The sequence below is a fragment of the Colossoma macropomum genome, unplaced genomic scaffold, assembly GCF_904425465.1.
Source record: "Colossoma macropomum unplaced genomic scaffold, Colossoma_macropomum, whole genome shotgun sequence".
NCBI classification, from domain to species: domain Eukaryota; kingdom Metazoa; phylum Chordata; class Actinopteri; order Characiformes; family Serrasalmidae; genus Colossoma; species Colossoma macropomum.
In genome coordinates, this window is record NW_023494810.1 from 35164631 (window position 1) to 35186687 (window position 22057).

Consider the following 22057-nt stretch of genomic DNA (forward strand, 5'->3'; position numbering starts at 1 on the left):
AAAGTTCCTACATGAAATGGTTATGAATTCACTGCCTGATGACTGAGACACTGTTTTATGATAGTTTAGAGAACTTAAACTCCATTCATGGTGGAGGGATACATGCAGGGCGCTGTGAGGCAAAATAGTCCCCAAAGAAAACTTATTATTTCAGATTTTCCACTATTTTCCATCATCAACATTCCATATAGACTCAGAAGACTCGTGTAGGTTCACTGGTGGTTCTGGATAGTAAATAAAATGTCTATATTTGTGTTGTAGTCATGGCGACCCCTGGTTCCTATCACCACCACTGTAAAGACATCTGAACCATTTCACACCAAACCACTCTGAATCTCTCTGTTTACATCAGAATTCAGCCTCTGCCCATTGACTTCCATTATAAGTGAGTTTGGAATGAAAGAGTTCTCTGTTCTTTTCTAACTTCAGGGAAAGATGTTGAAGTTATCAGCTGTGCTAATTTAAAGTTTACTGCAGATACAGAAAATCAGAATTGGTTTAATAATTGTGGGAGTGTCTCCAATAAAATACACAGTTTAAATACACAATACATTTAACTCTGTCTCTTATACAGACCTGGAGAACAACATTTATAACTCCCGTCCGTGAACAAACACGCACACACACACACACACGCACACACACTCACACACACACACACACACACACACACACACACACACACACACACACACAAACAAACACACACACACACACACTGTTTTTATCTGAATTCTCTGTGGCGAGTAACAATTTTGTAACTTATGCTGGATTTTACCAAAAAACTCTTACTGTATTTCCTAAATAGCCTTTTCATTTTTCCACTATAAGCTCTTTTATAAGCTCTTTGAAAATTGTAATATATATTTTTATAGCTTGTATTTTTACTACTTGCATTTTAGGTTTATTTTTGTATCTTTCACTTTGATGCTGAATGCTGCATTTCATATGTAGTGACGTAAGGACTTGATAATCACGGGAGAAACCAAAGACTTTCTACTTTTTTAGCCAGTTTTACTCTATAATCTGACTTTCTGACTGCGGGAGACGTTGAGCTGCTTCACTTCGGTCTTTTCTCTGCTTTAAATGTGGACGACAGAACAGAACCGGACCGAGACGTTCCTGTAAAGGGGATTACTGACGTCCTCTCGTTCTGAAGCTTTATTTATTTAACGTGTTTATGATTTGCGTTAAGGTACTCGCTGAAGGTACAAAGGTTTAATTAGCGTAGTTTCAAATCTGCTGTCATTGTTGACGTTTTCATGAGAGGAAATATCTGTTTATTGTCTGTCATTCTGGTTTTCTGTCTATGTGCCAATCTGAACTATGAGTTTCCAGAAGAGCGATCAGAGTGATTGATTCGTCAGCCTGTGTGTCATATTAGATATTAAAGTGAGACTTCAGCATCTTCAGCCTGGTCTCTGTCGGCTGTTTCTCTAGTATACGATCGATTACCACAGTCAGTAACTTCAGCAGGTTTGTCTGAAGGTAGAAAAGAACAGGAAGCTCACTGACTCTGAACTGAGCAATAGAAGTCTATGGGCAGACGCTGAATTCGGTCAGTAAATGTTTATATGATCCAGCGATGCTGGACACGGCAGCACCCCGATTTGAAGCCTGCGCTGTTTACGTTAGCGCTGTATTTTTGTTATAGAGGGTTAAAGACGCTTCCCTCGCCAACTGCTGCTCACTTTGGGGCCGCGATGTTAAAACACAAGCAGGTTGAGAAACAAAGAGGGAACGAATATGCATTCTATGAGTTCTAGGCCGGTTCTGAGCCTCATAGCAGCCTAACGTTGTTTTTAAACTTTAAAAATCATCTGACGTAATAATGTCCGCCACCTAAATACACTGGGCCTCGTTCTCCAACCGTCCTTAAGAAGAACTTTGTTCTTAAACCCACTTATGCAGTTTGATGAAGACTCTGACTCACCGATGTTCTCTTATGTGGGATTGGTTCTTAGGTAAGAACAGAATCTACACACACTCAAGAGCACAAAGGGGAGAACAGTTCTGCGCTTTAAGAACACGTCATGAATCTGACAGAGACTTTTTCTTAGGACCTTTATCAAGAACACACTTAAGAACAGACTTAGGAATGAGCCTCGTTCTCCAACAACGTCCTGTTTTCAAACCGTTACATTTCCCGCTTATATGGTGTGATACATTTGGTTACTGTGCCACAAGTCAGTAATATGATTGGTCACTGCTCAGCTCGTTTGCATAATGGTCATCCATCCAAAGCAGGACGGTGAAGATGTGCGTCAGACGTCTGATGTGCTGTGTTTTTTATATTGTTGTCTCTCACCACAGAGATGCTCTGTTTGATGTAAATGATCAAAAAGATTAAAATGGAAAAAGGCAAATCATTTTCACATCATGTACGTCGCTGCAGTCGGGGGAAAAACCTCGTATCTCCATTTGTTGTTTTTCCTTTGCTACATCATTTAAAAATGCCCTGTGTTTTACACTGAGACATTTCATGACGCCCCAAAATCACTTAGAGAAATGTCTGGTTCCATTGACGTACATTAAAAGAGAAGTATGTTTTTCCTTCTCCTGTAAAGTCACCATTGTGGAGATTTGAGGTTTTGTTCCGACAGCAGTGAAATGCTGTGTAAAATTTCTGCACCCCCGACTTACATCTTCCTTTGTTCCTGATGCGAAACGTGTATTTGTAGAAAACCTTAATTCCCCAGTCAGTAATGTAAATCTGTCTAATTCATTCTTTCAGAGATGCGCTAGGTTTGCAAAAACATTTGCTAACGCAGTTTAGCATCTGCCCATTGACGTCCATCATAACCCAGATTAGAGTCGGTGAGCTCTCTGGTTTCTAAGTTCAGGTAAACATGCTGAGGTCACTGTCTGAGATGATCGACTGTACGACACACAGCGGATGGAGATCAGGGTGAAAACGCTGAAGGGCTCCTTTAATCTGGTGTATATTCTGGTGGTGGCATTTTCACTTTAAGACTTTGTATCATATAAATGTAAGTCTGGATAAAAGCAGCTTCATCACTGCTGGAGGTTTGCGGTTGTATGTGTGTGGATTATTCTGTGTTTTGTTTCTAGATTTGATGTAAACCTGCTTTAAACCTGGAAATGGCATAGCTGCTGCAGTGGAACCTGCTTAGCTCTACATGAAATCACACAATAAAAGCTTTCAGACTGAAGGATCTTCAGCTGCTTTTCATCCGTCTCGACTCTAAACGGCTTAAGGTGCTTTTGAAAGTGATGCTTTACCTTGAGAGTAAAGTGAGCTGGTCAGAAAGGCGAAGCTGGAATTTACTGTCACTTAGCTAAAGTTAGCGAGAGTGGAAAGGTGGCTAACGTGGCTAATGCTAGCAGAAAGAGTAAAGTAGCAGCTTTGCTTACTCAGCTTTACGTTCCTCTTGGTGACGTTGGTATTTCTGTAAATGTGTAAATGTGGTAGCCTGGATAAACAGCACAGAGTTCAGCTTTTGTGCTTTTGTTAGTGATAATTTTGCTAAGATATGCTAACAAGAGAATAGTATGTAACTCAGGTACCTCTAAGCTAAGGCCATATATTGCTGCTTTCAAGTCCTGTCAGAAATATCGTATTTACGAGATGGAGGCACACGAACGCCACCGCAACATCGTATTTACTGGTGGGAAACTCCGATTTTTCATTATAAAAAATTATAATGTAATTATATAATTATATAATCAGACTCTCTTTAATAACAGAAATAAAAGTAAACCAACAACATTATTTCCACTTATTTCCAACCAAAACCAATTGAACACAAATCACATCAACGTACGACCTTCGAAGTCGTAAGTAGGATCTTCCGTGGAGGAATTGAAGTTAGTACATGAAAATGTTGGCTAACTTAGCTAACATTATCATGAAAAGTGAGACGTACACTTTTTTGTATAAACACAATCATTTAACCAACAATAACAAGCAAGAGAAATGAGAAGTTAGAGTAAGTTGTGAAAGTTGTAAAGACACATAAATGTGGTAACTGATGTTATTTAGCAATCGCAGCATAAAGTTTATATGTAAAGTTGTTTACATATTTAGCACAAATACTGTAAAGTTGGTGTATTTGTGTGTTTCTGCTGTCAGATGGTGAACATGAGGGTAAAGGTCCATATGTTTGTTTTCACATTTCCGCTGTTACACATTTCAGTTCACTCTAAACACAACAAACAATGAAAAACAACAAATTAAGTCCATCATCTCTTTATTTATTTATTTAGATTCTTCTGCTAATAGAAAACCAGCTCCATCGGCATCATCAGGAACATTTCACAGTTCTAAAAGCGATTATTCTGACTCTGTAATCATATTTAATGTAAATTGTTTTCGAGCCTGTTAAATATTTGCAACCAGAAACACATTTGTGACAAAACAAATTTAAATATTGTTTTGTAAATGTATCCCAACATCTGTCTGTCTCACACAAGTTTGGATCTAAAGGCCCAAAAAATGAAGCCTGGCGGTGTTTATGCCCACCGGATGGCGCTGTAGAGTCTCGTGCATTTTTCAGAGCTCAGGTTGAAGAGACTAAACCATTTTTAGGGACATTTTCATCACCATTTCACAGCAGACACTGGTGGACATATTCGCCATGAGTGAGACAGAAATGTAGGACTCACAGTTTCTCAGTTTAAAGTGTCGTAACAACACAAAATCTCCTTATTGAACATTTATTACGGTGTAATTGCCCCAACACTGCCATTCTGTTAAAAATGTCTCAGAACTGCATAAAATTGTATCTAGGCCAATTATTAAAAAAACTAAAAAATAAAATAAATAAATAAATAAAAATTGCTACCTAGGCTACAGACGAGTGTGTCTGTTTTGCCTAAATATGTTTATCATTAATATAACTTAGGTATTAAGATTAAGGTGTATTTTTCTGTCAATCATTTGTGTGAAGTGTAAAAAAGGTCTTTAAAGTTATGAAAAAGCTGCGTCTATTTTAATGTTTTAAACAACTGAGAAAAAGTGTAATCAAAGCTTTCCTGTCACCACCCACCACCCGCTGCATTATGGGATGTAGCATGTCTAGTCTCTGGCACATTAAACAGTGATTAATATCGGTGTACAGTTTACACCAGGTTCTGTATTTCGTCTGAGTTTGTGGGCGTGGCCGGTGTTCTGGCCCCGCCCCTTGCACGTGCGTTCAGGAGGGCCACTGCTTTTCTCTCCAGCTGGTTGAGGCTCAGGTGCAGCGCTGCAGCCATCTCCGCCTTCGTCACGGCAACAAAGCTGCAGTCCGCAGCCAGCAGAGCCACGCCCCCCGCCTGCAGCACCTGAGGAAACAGGAAGTGAGGAGGAGTCACACCTTTGGAGCCAATAGGTAAACAGATATAAATTATGGCCAAAAATCTCATCACAGTGTAATATTTTACTATCGTTCGATATCGATATTTATTTGAGGCTTCTTCCTGACTGCGCTGAGAAAAGACAGAAGCTTTGGAGCTTTGAAAACAGTGACACCTGGTGGTTTGCAGAAATTACAGCAGCCATTGAAGAACATGCACAGCGTCTCATGCAATGTCAGTTGAAGAACGTGCAGTAAGAGCACCTCCAAATGAACTTATTAACGAGCTGCATGCTGTATGTGTTTCCTTCATTATGTTTCTTTAGACAAGCCCCAGTTCCAAAACCGTTGGGACGGTGTGTAAAATGGCAATTAAAAACAGTAATCAGTAAATTCAGTTGGACCTGCATTCCATTAGAAACAATATTCAGTGTTTAACTTTATGAGCTTCACAGTTTTTTCTAAATATATGCTCATTCCAAATATGATGCCTGTAACAGGTTCCAAAAAGTTGTTACAGGATCATGTTTACACTGAGCTACATCACCTTTCCTTTAACAGCACTTAATAGTCGTCTGGGGACTGAAGACCAAACTGATCCAGCTTTGAAAGCCATTCTTCTATTAAACAAGTCTTCAGCTGTGTAAACAGGGCCTTTGTTGTCGTATTTTGAACTTAATAAGATACACGTTTTCAGTGTGAGGCAGTTCTGGACTGCAGGCAGGTCAGTCTAGAACCCGCGCTCTCTGTTTACGCAGCCGTGCAGCTGTAACAGGTGCAGAACGTTTCTTGGTGTGTCATGTTGAAATAATAATGGACGTCCCTGAAAAAGACGGCGTCTAAAAGGCAGCATGTTGCTCCAAACTGTGTTAAGTGCTAATGGAGTTTTCACAGATGTGCAGATTACCCACTATTACCCCGCCCCCAGTACCACGACAGGTTACCCACTAGTACCTCCCACTAGTACCTTGACAGACGCTGGATTTAGAACTTTACACTGGTAACAATCTGGATGGTTCTTCTCTTCTTTGACCCGGAGAACACAACATCCATTATTTCCATAAACACTCTGACAGTTGGACTCGTCAGACCACAATACATGTTTCCACTGAGCCTGTGTGATGATCTCCATCACAGAAGCATGTCGTTTTTTTAACGCAGTGATGTCCAAAGGGTCGAAGGTCATTCGTAGTTTTCAGCCTTGTTCTTCACGCACAGAAATTTGTCCAGATTTCCTGAATCTCTTGAATATATTTTGTATTGTAGAGGGTGAAATACATTAAATCCTCAATCACTTGTTGAGGAACGCTGTTCTCAAATTGGAGTTTTTGGAAAATATTTTCTTCGGTTTTTTGGAAAAGAGAGAGTCTCAATCCACCCTCGCTCATAAAGGACTTATAACCGAGCAGGATTACATCACCTGATTGAGTTTTTTCAATACTTTGCTCGTCTTAAATTGCTCCTGTCCCAACTTTTTTGGAACGTGCTGCAGAAATCAATTGCAGACTGAGTGCATGTCTAGAAAAAAGCAACGAATTTAGATAAAACAATGAATGAGGTTTAAGATGAATAAATAAATCATTAAATATCTTTGTACTGTTTGTGTTTAAATACAGTCCAACGTAGATTTCAGTTTTTATTTACATTTGTACTTATGTTTTATGTGTTTGTGTTAATTTAGAGTGTAAATGTGCTGCAGTAAAACACCTCTCTGTGGTTTCACTCCGCTCTCTACAGCCTGGAGGACATGAGCTCCAAACTTTAACCATCCCTGCTGCTGATTGGGTGACATCTGAAGCTTTAGAGCTGATCTGATATGAGCAGAAGTCTGCTTTGAAATAAAGAAGTGAGCTTTGTTCCCGTCTGTATTTTGTTCAGGCTTATTGTTTGTGTTTTCTAATACTGAAGTCTGTTTAATATAATATTGTAATATTCCATTTGAACAGTATTTGAACCCTGAAAGAAAAGAAAAGCATGTGGTTTAAGTAAACGGAGCCAGTTTCATTCTCCTCTTCCTCCGAGACATTTTCCGGCTTTTACTGAGAACGTCTGGGGACAACCGTGAGAAGTTTTAGGCTAAGGTTGCATCCAAAACCACGTGCTGCTGTGCTGTGCTTACTAAATTAATGAATGTGTTACTAACGGTACTATTTTGACACTGTTTAGTATGGTGGTACGCGGGTTTGGATGCAAACTAAATGTGGGGGAATGTGGGTTTAGTAGGGTAGGAACACAATTTTTAAACGAATCCAATAAAGGCGTGAAGGTGGAGCTGACAGTAGAGGGCACTGGTGCACTTGTTAACATTGTCTGATACACAACAAACCTGTCATTAGCACATGAACATAACGTAGGTTAGCACTGCTAAAAAAGACCCCCAAAATAACCCAGTTGAGTGTGTAAATGTGAGTAGAACACGTTGAAAAATCTTACAAGAGAAAAACTGTTCTGTTAGCAGTAGCGTGTTGCTGCTAGCTTGTTTTGCTCGTGCTATAGATTGTAATCCGGATGTTAAAAGAGCCGGATCAGGAATTTCGGGGTGGGGTGAACGCTTGTTAGGGCCCAAAAGCATCAGGTCGTCTCCAGACGTTTATTCTAGTTACGAGATCACCGGACTAAGCCTGCAGTAGATATCAGTCGGTCCGTCTCCTGTTCAGTCCAGGCCTTTTACACCATGTTGTCTGCTGTATGTGCTGTTGAAGTGTTTTTGTTGGCTGAGCTCCGCTCTCACCTCCTGAATCAACAGATCAGCAGCACTCACTGGACCCTGCACTGCCCCCCTGCTGCACACTGGGTAATGAAGTTCACTTGTGGATGGAGAAGCAGAGTTGCACTGGACAGAGCCCACACCCTCGAATAAAAACCTGAAAAACAATCACTTTATCATTACAGCCCACAGCATTCCCCACTACTAGATCTGAAGGTGAACATTAATCAGCATCGGTTTTGGAATTTTAGAATCAATTCTAATAAATCATAACATTCAGTAAAAGTATGCGCTCCACCATAAGATGCTCAGACTATTTTCACATGTAAAGAAAGCTTAATGTATTGTTTTTATGGTCTTTATTCCACTACTGTTGGAATATTAGTTGGTCATTATATTTGTGTATGCAGCGTATTTTTAGAAATAATTGAGACATACAAACATTTTCAGTTGAATCAAACTGAACTGTGCTGAAATTTGAAGTTTCATGATGCACTAAATCAGAATAAAATCAGATAATCAGAGACTGACAGCCAGAAAATAAAGAGTTTGAAGCACTTTGCCGCTGGTTCTGACCTGCGTGTGAGGCTGTTGTTGTTTGTGTTGTTGTTTGTGTTGTAGTTGTTTGCGTAGCTGAGGTAAGATGGTGAAGCCTCAGTCTCCTCCGTCCTGCTGTCGGCTACATGCAGGGGGCGCTGGGAGGTCACCTGAGTGGGCAGAGGGGTTCCCCGCTGGAGACTGAAGGGGTCGACATGGTTCCCAAACAGACCGCCCGCACGCTGGTAACCATGGAGACACATAAACAGTGTAATATTCAGCAATGATCATACTACTGATAAGTCACAATTATTAATTATGAATAATTACAGTTATCCCACTTGATTTTTTTCATGGAATTTGTTTATAACGTGTGGTTTCATGTACCAAAAAGGCTGAATGGGTGGAGCTAAACTGCTGTAGGCTGAATGGGCGGAGCTAAACTGCTGTAGGCTGAATGGGCAGCCATATGTAAATATGTATATCGATGTGCTTGTGAGCTGTTTTTTTTAATGTACCCTGTAGATGGCATCCTCTGCGGCCTCGTCCATGGCCCGGTCCATCTCCTCCTCATTCAGCAGGTCACCCGATATCGCCCTCTGCAGTTCCGGAGCCGCCTCATCCTCGATACTCCTTAGCCCAGCCTGCAGGAGGAGAGAGAGATTAAAGAGGTCTGCCTGCTATCAGTGCTGTGAAGAAGAAGACTCTGTGTTTTTCTACCTGAATCTCGTTGGTGGTTTTGTTTTTGGCCGGCCGGTAGCCGTAATACTCCTCCTGCCGCTTCATAAACTTCCTGAAGTGCTCCTGGATCAGGAATGTGGCATAGAACTTCCCCACGGTCACCTCGTCATCTGAAACACGAGGATATGTGAGATACAGAATCCTTATGTATCCCTAAGTGGTGTCAAAGTTAAAGCATTAACAAACTAAATTAATAAAGCTCCATGTTTTCTCTCTCAGTAGGTCAATGTTGCTCTTGTGGGTTACAGTATTCATGTAGAAAGTATGTCCTGTAAATAACTTTCCAATGTCCAATAAATGGCCAATATATTTTACCAACATTCTTCTCTTTTGATGTCAATCCTAATCTCGGGTAGGGCGAATGTAAACATTATCTTAACCAATCACAAGACTGATGTGTTTTGCCCCGCCCACGCAGCTTTAACTAAACTGTGTTCCCCCTATGGTCCCTCTGTGTTCAAGTCAGAGAAACTTATAGAGAGAAAGCTAACCACCAAGCAAAAGCTAACCACCATCGAACAACATGGGACCCCTGAGTACCAGGGGGTCTTTCACACACTGGCTATGACGCTGCTTTTTGTGATTAATTGTGAGTAACTGTTTTAATGGTCTGACAGCTCTGTGACTGTTTTCAACTGCAAGTGTGAAAACATTCAACCGCTGAGCTCTTATTCCTCTGCTCACCTCCGATAGGTGGGATGACCTGGTCCAGCAGCTTCATGCTGGTTCTCTTCCAAATCTTCTTTATAATGGCCCGCAGCTCCTCATTGGCTTGCTGGAAATTACCTGACCGTTCGGACAGACGCAGAGTGGGGTCACATGAGAGACTTAGTAGTGTATATAAATCATGTATGCCCAAATCCTGAATTTATCTTATATTTCATTGTGTTTTTTCCTCTTTAGTTCCATGTTTGTGTAGTTAATTTCTTTCTATACAACCATTTTGCCTTTAGGACTGATATATGCAAATGAGCTCTGATTGCTGCCCTACTGTGCTGCATTATAGTTGTGACATCACATTCATAATGAATTCAAAACAGGCTGCAGTTTAGTTTACATATATGGACTATATGAACTGGGGAATAAACTACACTCTATGAAACTGTTTACATACTACATCAGACTCTTTCATTTAAAAATTGAGTTTTCTGTGGCATACGCCGTTTAAATATTTCACAATATTGCAAAACGTGCAAAACGTGTATGCTTACCCTCTGTTTTGATCCTGAGTGCAGTTCGGACCAGAGCGAACAGTGTGGCGTTGAAGGTCACGGTGCCGTCACTGTTTAGCGGCATGTTCATGGAGATCAGCCTCTGCAGACACAAACACACAAACACACCTGTCAGATAAGAGTCCATATGTGGGTTCAGTTCCTAATAACAACAGAACCTAAACATTAGTTTCATAGTAGTTACTAAGCAATTTGCAGGAGCAGTAGTGGCCGATGTACTGGTTTATCTGGTAAACCAGCTGAAATGCTTTTTAAGGTGTTAGTTTTGTCATTATCATTATGCTGGTATGCAAATAAATGCAGACAACATGACGTACAAACAGTGCAGAACATGCTGAGTCCCTCAACTCTCATGTAGTGGCTGCAGTCTGAGGTCAGGTAGTCCAGTTTAAGGTCAAAGCATTCACATCAGACTGTAATGAGTTGAACGTATATTTATAGGTAGGATATTTTGGTTTAAAACGTTTAAAACACTGAGTTAATATGCTGTACTAATGATCTGCACATGCTCAGTAGGACCGCTCGATGGGGAGGATAAATTGTTAGAGCCAGCCGGCTGCTTCAGGCGACGCCGCGGTCTCGGCCTACAAGCCGAGAGGCTCCGCAGCTCCTCAGCTAAAACTGACAGAGTGAACGTCTGTAATATTTACTGAACTCCAGCAGCGTCTGACGCTCGGAGATTAAAGCTCGAGTGTGAGAGACGCACAAACGAGACAAACGACTTTCAGACGGAAAACTACATTCAGCAGCGTTTAGAGGAGCCGCTGTGGGCTTTACACACACTCACCTTCATCTCGACAGGGTTAGAGAGACACACTGACATCTGACTGAATATTGATCAGTTCTGTTTTTACTGTTTCACCCAGTAAAAATATTTTATCATATTTATCACTTCAGCTGATAAATATGATTCTTATTAAAAGTGAAGGGACGTCCAGAATAACACAGCACTGTTAATCTACAATAAAGGTTACTTAACCATCCAAAATGGTTTTATCTTTATAAAATTATAGAAGTAAATTGTGTGAATTACTGTGATATGTAATGAAACCATCAGTAAATTTTTGCCCGTATCATCCACTACTACATGATATGAATGAATAATTCATAGTAGTTAATGAATAATTCATAGTAGATACTGAATAATAATAGTCTTATGCTTAATAATAATAATAATAATAATAAAGCAAAAGTTTTTGCGGTTCACTATGGGGTTTTGTCTTTGTGAGTCTGAGTCAAGGGGACGTGTGTTAGTTACCTTGCAGGCGACGCGGTGGGGGCAGAATTTGCCAAAGCCAAGTGGGGGCTGGATCCTCCGCAGCAGAGTCACCACATCCAAGTGTTTAATGCGCCCCCTGGAGGACAGCAGAGATATTACAGCCTAGTTAATCATCCTCTGCAGCAGAGGCTTCAAACTGCTGTAATGACTGACTGATCAGTCAGTTACTCACGTGGCTTCAGGGTCGTACTCCGCCCAGATCTTCTTAAACTCGTCCAGATGATGCGGCCCGAGGATGGACCAATCACGGGTCAGATAGTCAAAGTTGTCCATGATGACGGCCACAAACAGGTTAATGATCTAAACAGGTGCAGGTGAGCAGTCAGTGTGTAGTAGTGTGTAGGTTGCATGATTTGTATTTTTATTATTTGTACACATTTTACTCTGTAAAGCAACACTGGATATTAAACGGACTGTATACAAACAGAAAAAATACATGAATAAATAAATGCATCTATAAATCACATATATTTAAATATATATGTGTTAATGCACACACTTTTGTGCTCATGTCTATGTGTGAGTTATTCACCAGGAAGGCGCAGAGCATGTAGAAGCTCATGAAGTAGAGAACGGCGAATCCAGCGCCGCAGGTGTACTCCTCCCCCGGCAGGTAATCTGATTTAGGGTCGCAGCGCTGACCGTACAGGCACCCCAACATCACCTCCTGCCAGCCCTCACCTGTAGCACACCTGCACACAACTGAGTCAGCACCCCACCTCATCTGATATACCTGAGCTCCAGGTGATACATCACATAGCATTTACCTGAACAGCACCAGAACGGCCTGTGGAAACGTCTGGAAGTTGTTGTTGCGATTTATCACTGTTCCATCAATCAGTGCGATCTTCCCGAACACCTGCAGGGGGTCGAACAGAACACAGATGATAATTTATCCACCGAACGTTTAGAGCAGAGTGTCAAACTTAAACACTAAAAGGGCAATTTTAAAAAATCCATGGGCCGGAGAACGCCTATGTTTCTATTGCGTTTTATTTTAGAATAACATTTTGCTGTAACTGGCAAAACTGCAACAGCAAAAAAGGCACTTGAAGTAAACCCTGAAATGTTACATGAATGCTAGAAATAATAAATATATCAAGTACAAAATTCTTCTTTGGTGTTTGGGTCCCATGCTGACTGGCAACTCCAGTGTTGTTCAGATGCTAACCATAGCAGATGCTATGCTGATTCTTCAATGTCAGTAAATGTTTGTTTTATCAGCTGTTCTTCTGTAGAGTCTCTGTTCTAGTGCGGTTCTGCGCTCTTCCTCACAGTAACTGAGATCTTCCTCGTCTCCTCTTCAGTAGAGTCTCTGTTCTAGTGCGGTTCTGCGCTCTTCCTCACAGTAACTGAGATCTTCCTCGTCTCCTCTTCTGTAGAGTCTCTGTTCTAGTGCGGTTCTGCGCTCTTCCTCACAGTAACTGAGATCTTCCTCGTCTCCTCTTCTGTCTTCAGTGTGAGAAATGAGGAACAGTCACTCTTCACTCCAAACTCTTGGGAAACTGGGCGAGTTTTCAGATTTACAGATCTGCTGCAGCTCATTGTAAAGTTTTTCAGAGGAATCCGGGCAGAGTTGCAGTTTCTAGGCTATGAAGGACCAACTGGGTGAGCCAGTCTGCTACAGCGCCACCCTGAGGCAGAGCAGTGCTGCAGCTCTAGTTAGTTAAGAGCACTAAAGACAGAAGCTGATTGTGGGTGAATCAGATAAACAATCAGCTTCACTGAATTTGAGCATCGGCCGTCATAATGGGTTTATTTTTAGGGACTTTGAGATAACTGGGAGGTTCTGGTATATTAACACCTTGAAGAAAAAAACCCCAAAAAACAACAATATATAAAATATATTTTATATATATAAAATTGTGGTGAAAAATTTACCAGCATCTTTTTACTTTTCAACAGTAAATAGATATTAGCATGGTAGCACTGGGGTTGGAGGGCTGATAGGTTGGCAAGATGAACAGGTCAATAGCTGAGTGAAGTGTTTCACATTCACTGATGTTCTCACTAAGGATAAAGCCCTGTTACACAGTCTTATGACTGGAGTTGGAAAGCATTACAAATCGGACAGCAATGTTATACATTTCTTTTCCTGACTGAACAAAGAACCTTTCAGAGAAGATATTAAAGAAATCCAGAGGGATCTTGGGCCACATTTGAAGGTTAATATTTGTTTATCCAGCCAGCCAGCTAACCTCTGTGTGCTGCTGACCTATTACACTGTACACAATCCCTGTTTGTGCCATAATAAGCAAATGTGAATGTGTGTGTTTCTCACCTGCATGCCTATGACAGCGTAGATGAAGAAGAGCATGACTATAAGCAGAGCCACGTATGGCAGAGCCTGCACACAAGAAACAAAATCAATATAATATGTTAGAATATCATCAAAACACAAGAGCAAGTAAAAAATTAGGAATCATGCGTAAATCATCATACAACATTTATTTGTGTAGCGCTTTTTACAACTAGTGTTGTCTCAAGGCAGCTTTACAGGAAATCAGTTTATGGAATAAATCATTATACACCTGCCTTAAACCATGTGGACTTGTTAAGTGATCACTAATAGACTTGCTTATGTGGTAACTGGTGCTGTATGTCACACCAGTATCTATTAGAAGGACTTGATTAAGGTACCTGGATGAATTTGATGAAGACACCTGGAAGGATTTGATATAGGTACCTGGAAGGACTTGATGAAGGTACCTGGAAGGATTTGGTGAAGGTACCTGGAAGGACTTGATGAAGGTACCTGGAAGGATTTGGTGAAGGTACCTGGAAGGACTTGATGAAGGTACCTGGAAGGATTTGGTGAAGGTACCTGGAAGGACTTGATGAAGGTACCTGGAAGGATTTGGTGAAGGTACCTGGAAGGATTTGGTGAAGGTACCTGGAAGGATTTGATGAAGGTACCTGGAAGGATTTAATATAGGTACCTGGAAGAACTTGATGAAGGTACCTGGAAGACCTTGATGAAGGTACCTGGAAGGATTTGATGAAGGTACCTGGAAGGACTTGATGAAGGTACCTGGAAGGACTTGATGAAGGTACCTGGAAGAACTTGATGGAAGGATATGATGAAGGTACAGGGAAGGTTTAGATGAAGGTACTTGGAAGTATTTAATGATCATCCCTCCAAAGATTTGATAAAGGTACCTGAAAGGATTTGAGGAATGTACCTGGAAGGACTTAAAGTACTTGGAAGGTTTTGATGGAGGTACCTGGAAAGATTCAATGGAGGTACATGAAAGGGTTTTGCGGAGGTACCTGAGTGGATTTGATGGCATTCACCTGAAAGGATTAGGTGAAGTTCAAGGGAAATATTTGATGTAAATATTTAGACAGATCTGATGAAGATACCTAGAAGGATCTGACGAAGATGCCTGGAAGGGTTTGATGAAGATAACTGAACAGATTTGATGAAAGTACCTGGAAGCACTTGAAGAAGGTAACTGGATATATTTGATAAAGATGCCTGGAAGGATTTGATGAAGATAACTAAACAGATTTGATGGAGGTACCACGAAAGATTTGATAGAGGTACCTGGAAAGATTTGATGAAGGTCCACAGCAGGTTCCGAATTCCCTCAAAGCGATTCAGCAGCTTCACCAGACGCATCACACGGAACAAACGGAAGAGTGTTATGGATACACTCATATTTTCGGAGTCCTGTAAACAAACACCAGTCAGCGAATCTCTCATTAATTCAGTTTAATGATTAGATGATTATTGCAAAGCACAAATATGATTATTGAAGATTATTAAAATCACAGATATGCAGATACAGAAACATGTTTTACAAAAAATGACAAAAGAATTTGCTGAGAAAATCAGCAATTTGTGTCATTGTAAGCTTTCAGGAAAAATACATGCAAAATTACAGTCTATTATTTTACCAAACACGGAAAGGGTCAGTACTCACGGCTATAGTCTGCATTGGGTTCACATCCTGAAAAGAGGAAATAGATAAACAGTTTTCAGTCATGAAAGTGCAATTATTTTCAGATAAACCAAGCAGATGTTGTTTAAGCAAATGTCATTGAGATCACTATTGAGCATAAATTGATTTGTGAGTTTGGACCGTGCTTTCAACAGATAGTGGCAGTATAAGGGGAGACTGATTGAGGGGGGGTGGGGGGGACTCTGAGAATTCAGGATATAGTTCTGGGGCCGTTAAGCTGCTGTTACTGATGTAAAAGAGGTCAAATGAAACTAAAATGTGACAAACTGTAAGTAGTGAATACTGTGAGAGCGCCCCCTGCTGTTCATCAGAGCATCGCCGCTCCCCAGTTTCAGTCTCCATTTCCCAAACGCTTTAGCCAAGCTTGCTTGGAGCTAGAAGGCCTGATCTCACTCTTTTTTGCACAGTGGCAGGACTGATATAAGACTGAGGAACAGGGAGGGAGGGGTGCAAAAACTTTGTATAGGTATAGATGGGAATTTATTGGGCATTAGATTGGAAGAGGGGAGGGGTTCCAGGCATGGTCCTCCTGACAAATTTCAGTCCAACATTTCAAATGGAAATTAATATCAACTTTGCAGTTTGGTGTAAGACTGAAAACATTGACAAGTGTGAGACAGTTACCGCACAGCCAGTCAGACAGTAGAGTCCACCCTGAGCAGCAAGAGCAGCCTGCAGGAGGGAGAAAGAGAGAGAGAGGACGAGTTAGGTGTGTGTAGATACGTGTGTAAGTTTGTGTGAGAGTTGCTGGCGAGGAATGAATGTGAGAGACAGATCCCCGTCCACTTTATCAGAAACCCCTCCCTTGTAGCTCCACCTTGCTGGTGTATAATTAAGACTAGAGGACTCCAATAGGACAAACACAAACGATTGAGTGTTTGTTCCGAAGGCGTGTTTGATTGCTGGAAGATACTAGAACGTTCTCCTCTCGTTCATTCTAGCTCATTTTACTTGTCAGTTCTTTTCCTGAACATTCTAACATTGTGTCCTAACAGCAAGCGAGACGAGCGAGACACGACGACAAAACCAAAACTCTCCCACGTTACGAACCCGGCTGTAATATTCCTGACGACTGTCGTCTTCTGCTGCTGCTTTGTGTGTTTTTTTTGTGTCTCTCTCTCTTTGTGTGTTTCTGTTGAATTATGTGCTGGTCTGGGAGTGGCCACATGGGGGCAGGTCACTGACATGTCATGCATTTTTGTGTTCATTATTTTCCCCCCAAAATAATTTAATAATACAGAACATATACCAAATTATTCAACGGTATCTCTTTTATGTGAATCAATTGTCAGTGCATCCATAAAATAAAAAATTGTTAATTTTTGCCACCAAAAGTCTAAAAATATCAGTTGCTGCAAGCGTCCAATCATATATGTTGATCAGGGAGTTAAGGTAGTTTGGGGTATTTTTGTTTCTTTTATTTTCAGGTTAGTTAGTTTGGTAACCATTAGTTGTTTTGTTGATTATTTTAGGCATGCGCTCGTCACCAAAGTTACCTTCACCTACAGCAGTTAAAGCAGCACAAAATTTGAGGATTTGGAGCCCCCTCTGGTGGAAATGTGTCACTGCACACAACATGTGGAAGAACATTTTGTACTGTGGGTTGTGCTTCAGACCCCCATAAGCAGATGAATCTGACTTTTGCGAGTGCATTGAAAGAGAATTCAAAGAGAATTCATGGTTCATGGTTCTATGTTATTAAAGAACCCTCTGAAGAACCATCTTTTTAAAGAGTATAGCGTAGCTAGGTCTCAATCTATTTTCTGATAGGTCTGTGGTTTGTTTACATTTTGACTTGCTGTTTCCAGTGTAGACGTCGTCACGATGCGATGCAGTACTAGATTCGATCGCTCGCTTGCTTGCTGTAAAGATGAGGGACCCAGTGAGTGCAGACCTGTACGAGGCAGAGTTTTCCAGTAAAGTGTGCGGGGATGATAAACAGAAGGGAAGCAGGAGAGAAGAGAGTTTCTGAAGGAGAAGGAATGAAGGACACACCAGAGATGGTGAAGCTTTCTTCTCCATTACAGAAACCAGCCTGAATCTTTCAATCACTCTGCATAAAGAATCTCCTCAAATCAGTCTGAATCAGTCACTGCGCTGCTGTTGTAACAGAAACGAAAGCCAGGTGATGGCGACAGGTGTGACGGGAGACAGGTGCAAGTGAGGGGGCGTGGCCAGAGCATAGGTGGAGCCAGAGAATTTGTAGTTAGGAAGAACTGCCACTCAGTAAACTCATGATGGAACACTAGAGGGCGCTTCTGAGAGGGTCCAAAATAAATATGCATTGTAAATTTTTTTGTACAAACATTTAATCCAGCACAGCGTTTCAAGATTGTTGTCATATTATTTTGACACCTTTCAACTCAGTTTTACAGTTTTAGGACTTTCCGAAAGTGCCTGTTTATATTGATGACCTTTGTAATCAGCCAATGAGCTGAGCAGCTCCAGCCAGTCAGCACTCAGCACTTACCCAACATTAAAGGAAGTTCCTGCAAACATATTTAAATAATATTTTTTATCTGTTCAGATAAAAAAATTCACTGAAGACTCTCTCTGGCGCCCTCTAGTGTTCTGCACTGATGTTTTTATAACTGGATGAACAGAAAGAGGGTAGGCTCCCCCAAAACTGGAGCTGTGTGGAAGGAAGCAGAGGGCGGAGGTGGAAATGATTGACAGCTGTGCGCCACAGAACAGTGGTGGGTGGAGCTTGGGGGCGGAGCCAGGGGAGACAGGTACAGGTACTGACCGTCTCAGGTGTGCTAGAGTTGAAGAGGAGTGCTGGCGGGGGAGTTTGGCGAGAGCGCCTCTGGTGAATTGTGGGATAAATACAGTCCAGACAGTCAGCACAATAAAAACCTACAGCAGCTACATTTACCTTTAAAACCTACAGTTAAAGCGACAGTTCAGACAAAAATCTGATCTTTTTCCCACCCAACCTTAAACGTAGAAAATTAGTGAAGACGTGTTTGGTGTCTAAATGTTTGCTTCTTTAGTTTTAGTACTGGACCTACGTGGCTAATGTAGCTAACAGGTAATGGAAGCTTATACCCCACCGATTAGCATGATGCTAACTGCATGTCTAAATCATCACAGACTTCTCTCAGGTTTTTTTAACTGCAATTTAATTTTAAAGAGAAATCTCAAATCTCCCTTACTGTACTACAGTAAAACTCCTCTGTAGCATTGGGATTATTTGCACAACTGTACAAATGTTCTTTTTTTCAACACATGTTCATATAATCGTGGTTTATTATGTTATATTATATTATATTATATTATATTATATGTCTACTCAGACCTGCGTATGTACAGATATTCACATATCTCTTTAGCTCCTTTCACATCAGCTCTTTATTCTTCATTCTATTTATTGCACTCTATTATATTATTTGTCTCTTAGTTTAATACTTCTAACAGTCTGTGTGATTGTCTGGTCTGTTCAGTGTGGTTCTAATTCTAATTCTGATTCTGATTCTGATTCTGTTTTTTTCAATCTTGTCCTCGTGGTTTTGTGTCTTGGCTGATCAGGGGATCAGTGGATGGACTAAACGGTAAATCTGAACTATCGCTTTAATACAGAAGGTCAGTTCTGAGAGGCTCAGGGAGGAAACTTACATCAATCTCACTAAGAATAACATCAACAATGCTGCCCACAACGATGACGAAATCAAACACGTTCCAGGGGTCCCCAAAATAGCCCTGAGAGAGAGAGAGGAGGGAGAGAGAGAGAGGAGAGAGAGGAGAGAGAGAGAGGAGAGAGAGAAGAGAGGAGAGAGAGAGGAGAGAGAAGAGAGAGAGAGAGAGAGAGAGACAGAGAATCAGTGACATCAGTGCACATCAAGGGCAGTGTAGTTATTTAAGTAAATGACAGCATATGACGTCACCTTGGCTATGGCATTTTGGATAATGCAGTACAATACATGGTCACTTTTGCATCATGGGTAATGTAGTTAATGAGGTAAAAGCTCACCTTGGCTTTAAAGGCGCCGAGTTTGAGGATCATCTCCACAGTGAAAAGCACTGTGAAGATCACGTTCAGCATGTCGGACAGGTGAGTGATGTGCTCTGACTGATTACAGTGCTGCAAGAGAACAGAACAGAATAGAACAGAATAGAACAGAATAGAATAGAACATAGAGGGATGATACAGCAGATACTCATTTGCAAGTTGCTTTATTACCGTATATACAATAATACTTATACATACTTATAAATGTTTGGATGTTTTATAAAATATTTTATCATTTGCAAAATGCAGTGAAATTGTTTTGGCAACATGGAATCTGAAATCCTTTTTATTGTTTAAACTTTTTTATATTTATATTTTATATTTTAAAAAATCAAAACTTTAGCATGGCAGTGTATTTGCGGAGAGTGTTGCGGAGGTACCTGCATGCCCAGGCACATTGTGTTCAGCATGATGAGGAGAAACATCAGGTATTCGAAGTAGCAGGAGGTGACGATGTACCACACCTGGTACTGGTAGGGGTTTTTGGGAATGTAGCAGCGGAGGGGGCGGGCCTTCAGAGCGTACTGCACACACTGACGCTGCAGAGACACAACACACACACACACACAGGTGTAGCTAAGTAGTTGCGTGTTGTACCTAATCAGGTGTGTGTTGTATCTGAGTGGTTGAGTAGTGTACCTGAATAGGTGTGAGGTGTACCTGAGCAGGGTGAGTGGTATACTTGGGTAGGTTAATGGTGCAGCTAAGTAGCTTATTGGTGTACCTGAGCAGATGGGTGGTGTACCTGAGCAGGTGTGTTGTACCTGAATAGGTGTGTGGTGTACCTGGGTAGGTGAATGGTAATAAGTAAGAAAGTGGTGAACTTTGCAGGTAAGTGGCGTGCCTGAGCAGGTATTTGGTATATCTGAGCAGGTGGTCATGTACCTGGGCAGGTGAAAGGAGTACTTGAGTACTTGTACTTGAGGTGAAGGGTGTACTTGGTGAGTGGTGTACCTGAGCAGAGTGAGTGGTGAGGTGTAAGTGAACAGGTGATTTACCTGATTCTTGTCCAGTTCACAGTTTTTGTACTCCTGCTCTCCCTGCTCCTGGAAGGTGACGATGACGAAGCCGACGAAGATGTTCATCATGAAGAAGGCGATGAGGATGAGGTAGACGATGAAGAAGATGGAGATCTCTGTGCGGTTGTTGTACACAGGGCCCCTGTTCTCCATGTTGGAGTCTATGGCCGTGTACAGCAGCCTACAAACGCAGACTATGGAGTTACTGCAAAGTCAACATGTTTATACCCAAAAAATCCGAACCGAGATTGAACAGAGGGTTTACTGCGTTACACTGAGGTTCAACAGCAGTTTTAACATTAGAAAGACTGTCTGTATAATAAACTGTAGATATATTAATTTGTGCAGAATAGAGATAGAAATCATGCAGTGATGATAACCGTGATCAAGTGAAGGTAAATACATGATGGTGATTGTGTGATGAATGGGTGATGAATGGGTGATGGTGAATGGGTGATGTTGAATGAGCGATTGTGAATGGGTGATGAATGGGTGATGGTGAATAGGTGATGAATGGTTGAAGATGAATTAGTGATTATGCATGGTTGATGAATGGGTGACAGTGAATGGGTGACGGTAAATGAGTGATGATGAATGGGTGATGAAGGATTGATGGTGAATGAGTGATAAATAGGTGATGTGAATGGGTGATGATGGACAGGAGATAGTGAACAAGTGATGATGAATGGGTGATGGTGAATGGGTGATGGTGAATGGGTGATGGTGAATGGGTGATTACTTGGGCCAGCCCTCGAAGGTGGACACAGTGAAAAGTGCCAGCATGCCGTTCAGAATGTTGTCGAAGTTGAAGTCACTGTTGATCCACAGTCGCTGGCAGATCTCCATCTCATGCAGCGCGTTCTCCTGATAGTGGATGTAGGTTCCCCTGAGAACCACGCAGAGCAGTTTAACATTACGGAGGTCGAGTTCTCAGAGAAATATACTTACAATCAGACAATCGGCCACACCCATTCATACGCTCCAGCACTCGGCTCCGCCCCTGACTCCTCCTTCTTAGCCTCTTACACCTGTTCTTCATAACGGACTCATTCAGACCACTATACAAACTCAGCCCTTCACACTGCTTAGTGACAGAACAGGCTGTTCAGTCTTTCTTCCATCTTATGTTTAGATATTCTAACGAATGCTGAATTTTCAATGTATAATGCAGTTTTCTGAGCCTTTTTCTACTTACGTTTACTTATTTACTCTACATGAACTAAGCTTTACCTGCCTTGTACAGTGATGAGTTTTAGTGCCTTTGGTGAACC

The 22057-nt window shown here is 41.3% G+C and overlaps 1 protein-coding gene and 1 long non-coding RNA gene across 3 annotated transcripts in view; one reads left to right on the forward strand and one right to left on the reverse strand.

Moving 5' to 3' along the window:
• Positions 1–5056: 5056 nt before the first annotated feature.
• The window catches only part of cacna1sa (calcium channel, voltage-dependent, L type, alpha 1S subunit, a), a 44847-nt gene continuing 27846 nt past the window's right edge, over positions 5057–22057 (reverse strand). For both annotated transcript variants that reach the window (XM_036559049.1, XM_036559050.1), the window contains 20 exons: positions 21526–21672; positions 20766–20967; positions 20148–20306; positions 19729–19839; positions 19374–19457; positions 16383–16430; positions 15720–15746; positions 15341–15466; positions 14075–14140; positions 12561–12652; positions 12326–12485; positions 11966–12093; positions 11773–11869; positions 10494–10596; positions 9967–10068; positions 9262–9392; positions 9060–9185; positions 8581–8783; positions 8029–8161; positions 5057–5286 (listed from right to left, as the gene is read on the reverse strand). In XM_036559049.1, the coding sequence (XP_036414942.1) occupies positions 5083–5286; positions 8029–8161; positions 8581–8783; positions 9060–9185; positions 9262–9392; positions 9967–10068; positions 10494–10596; positions 11773–11869; positions 11966–12093; positions 12326–12485; positions 12561–12652; positions 14075–14140; positions 15341–15466; positions 15720–15746; positions 16383–16430; positions 19374–19457; positions 19729–19839; positions 20148–20306; positions 20766–20967; positions 21526–21672 (2449 nt within the window). In that variant the 3' untranslated portion in view covers positions 5057–5082. The remainder of the gene's footprint in view (positions 5287–8028; positions 8162–8580; positions 8784–9059; positions 9186–9261; positions 9393–9966; positions 10069–10493; positions 10597–11772; positions 11870–11965; positions 12094–12325; positions 12486–12560; positions 12653–14074; positions 14141–15340; positions 15467–15719; positions 15747–16382; positions 16431–19373; positions 19458–19728; positions 19840–20147; positions 20307–20765; positions 20968–21525; positions 21673–22057) is intronic.
• Positions 5282–9578, forward strand: LOC118799300. The gene is made up of 3 exons (XR_005006107.1): positions 5282–7143; positions 8044–8786; positions 9067–9578. It is a non-coding gene; the product is annotated as an uncharacterized LOC118799300 (long non-coding RNA).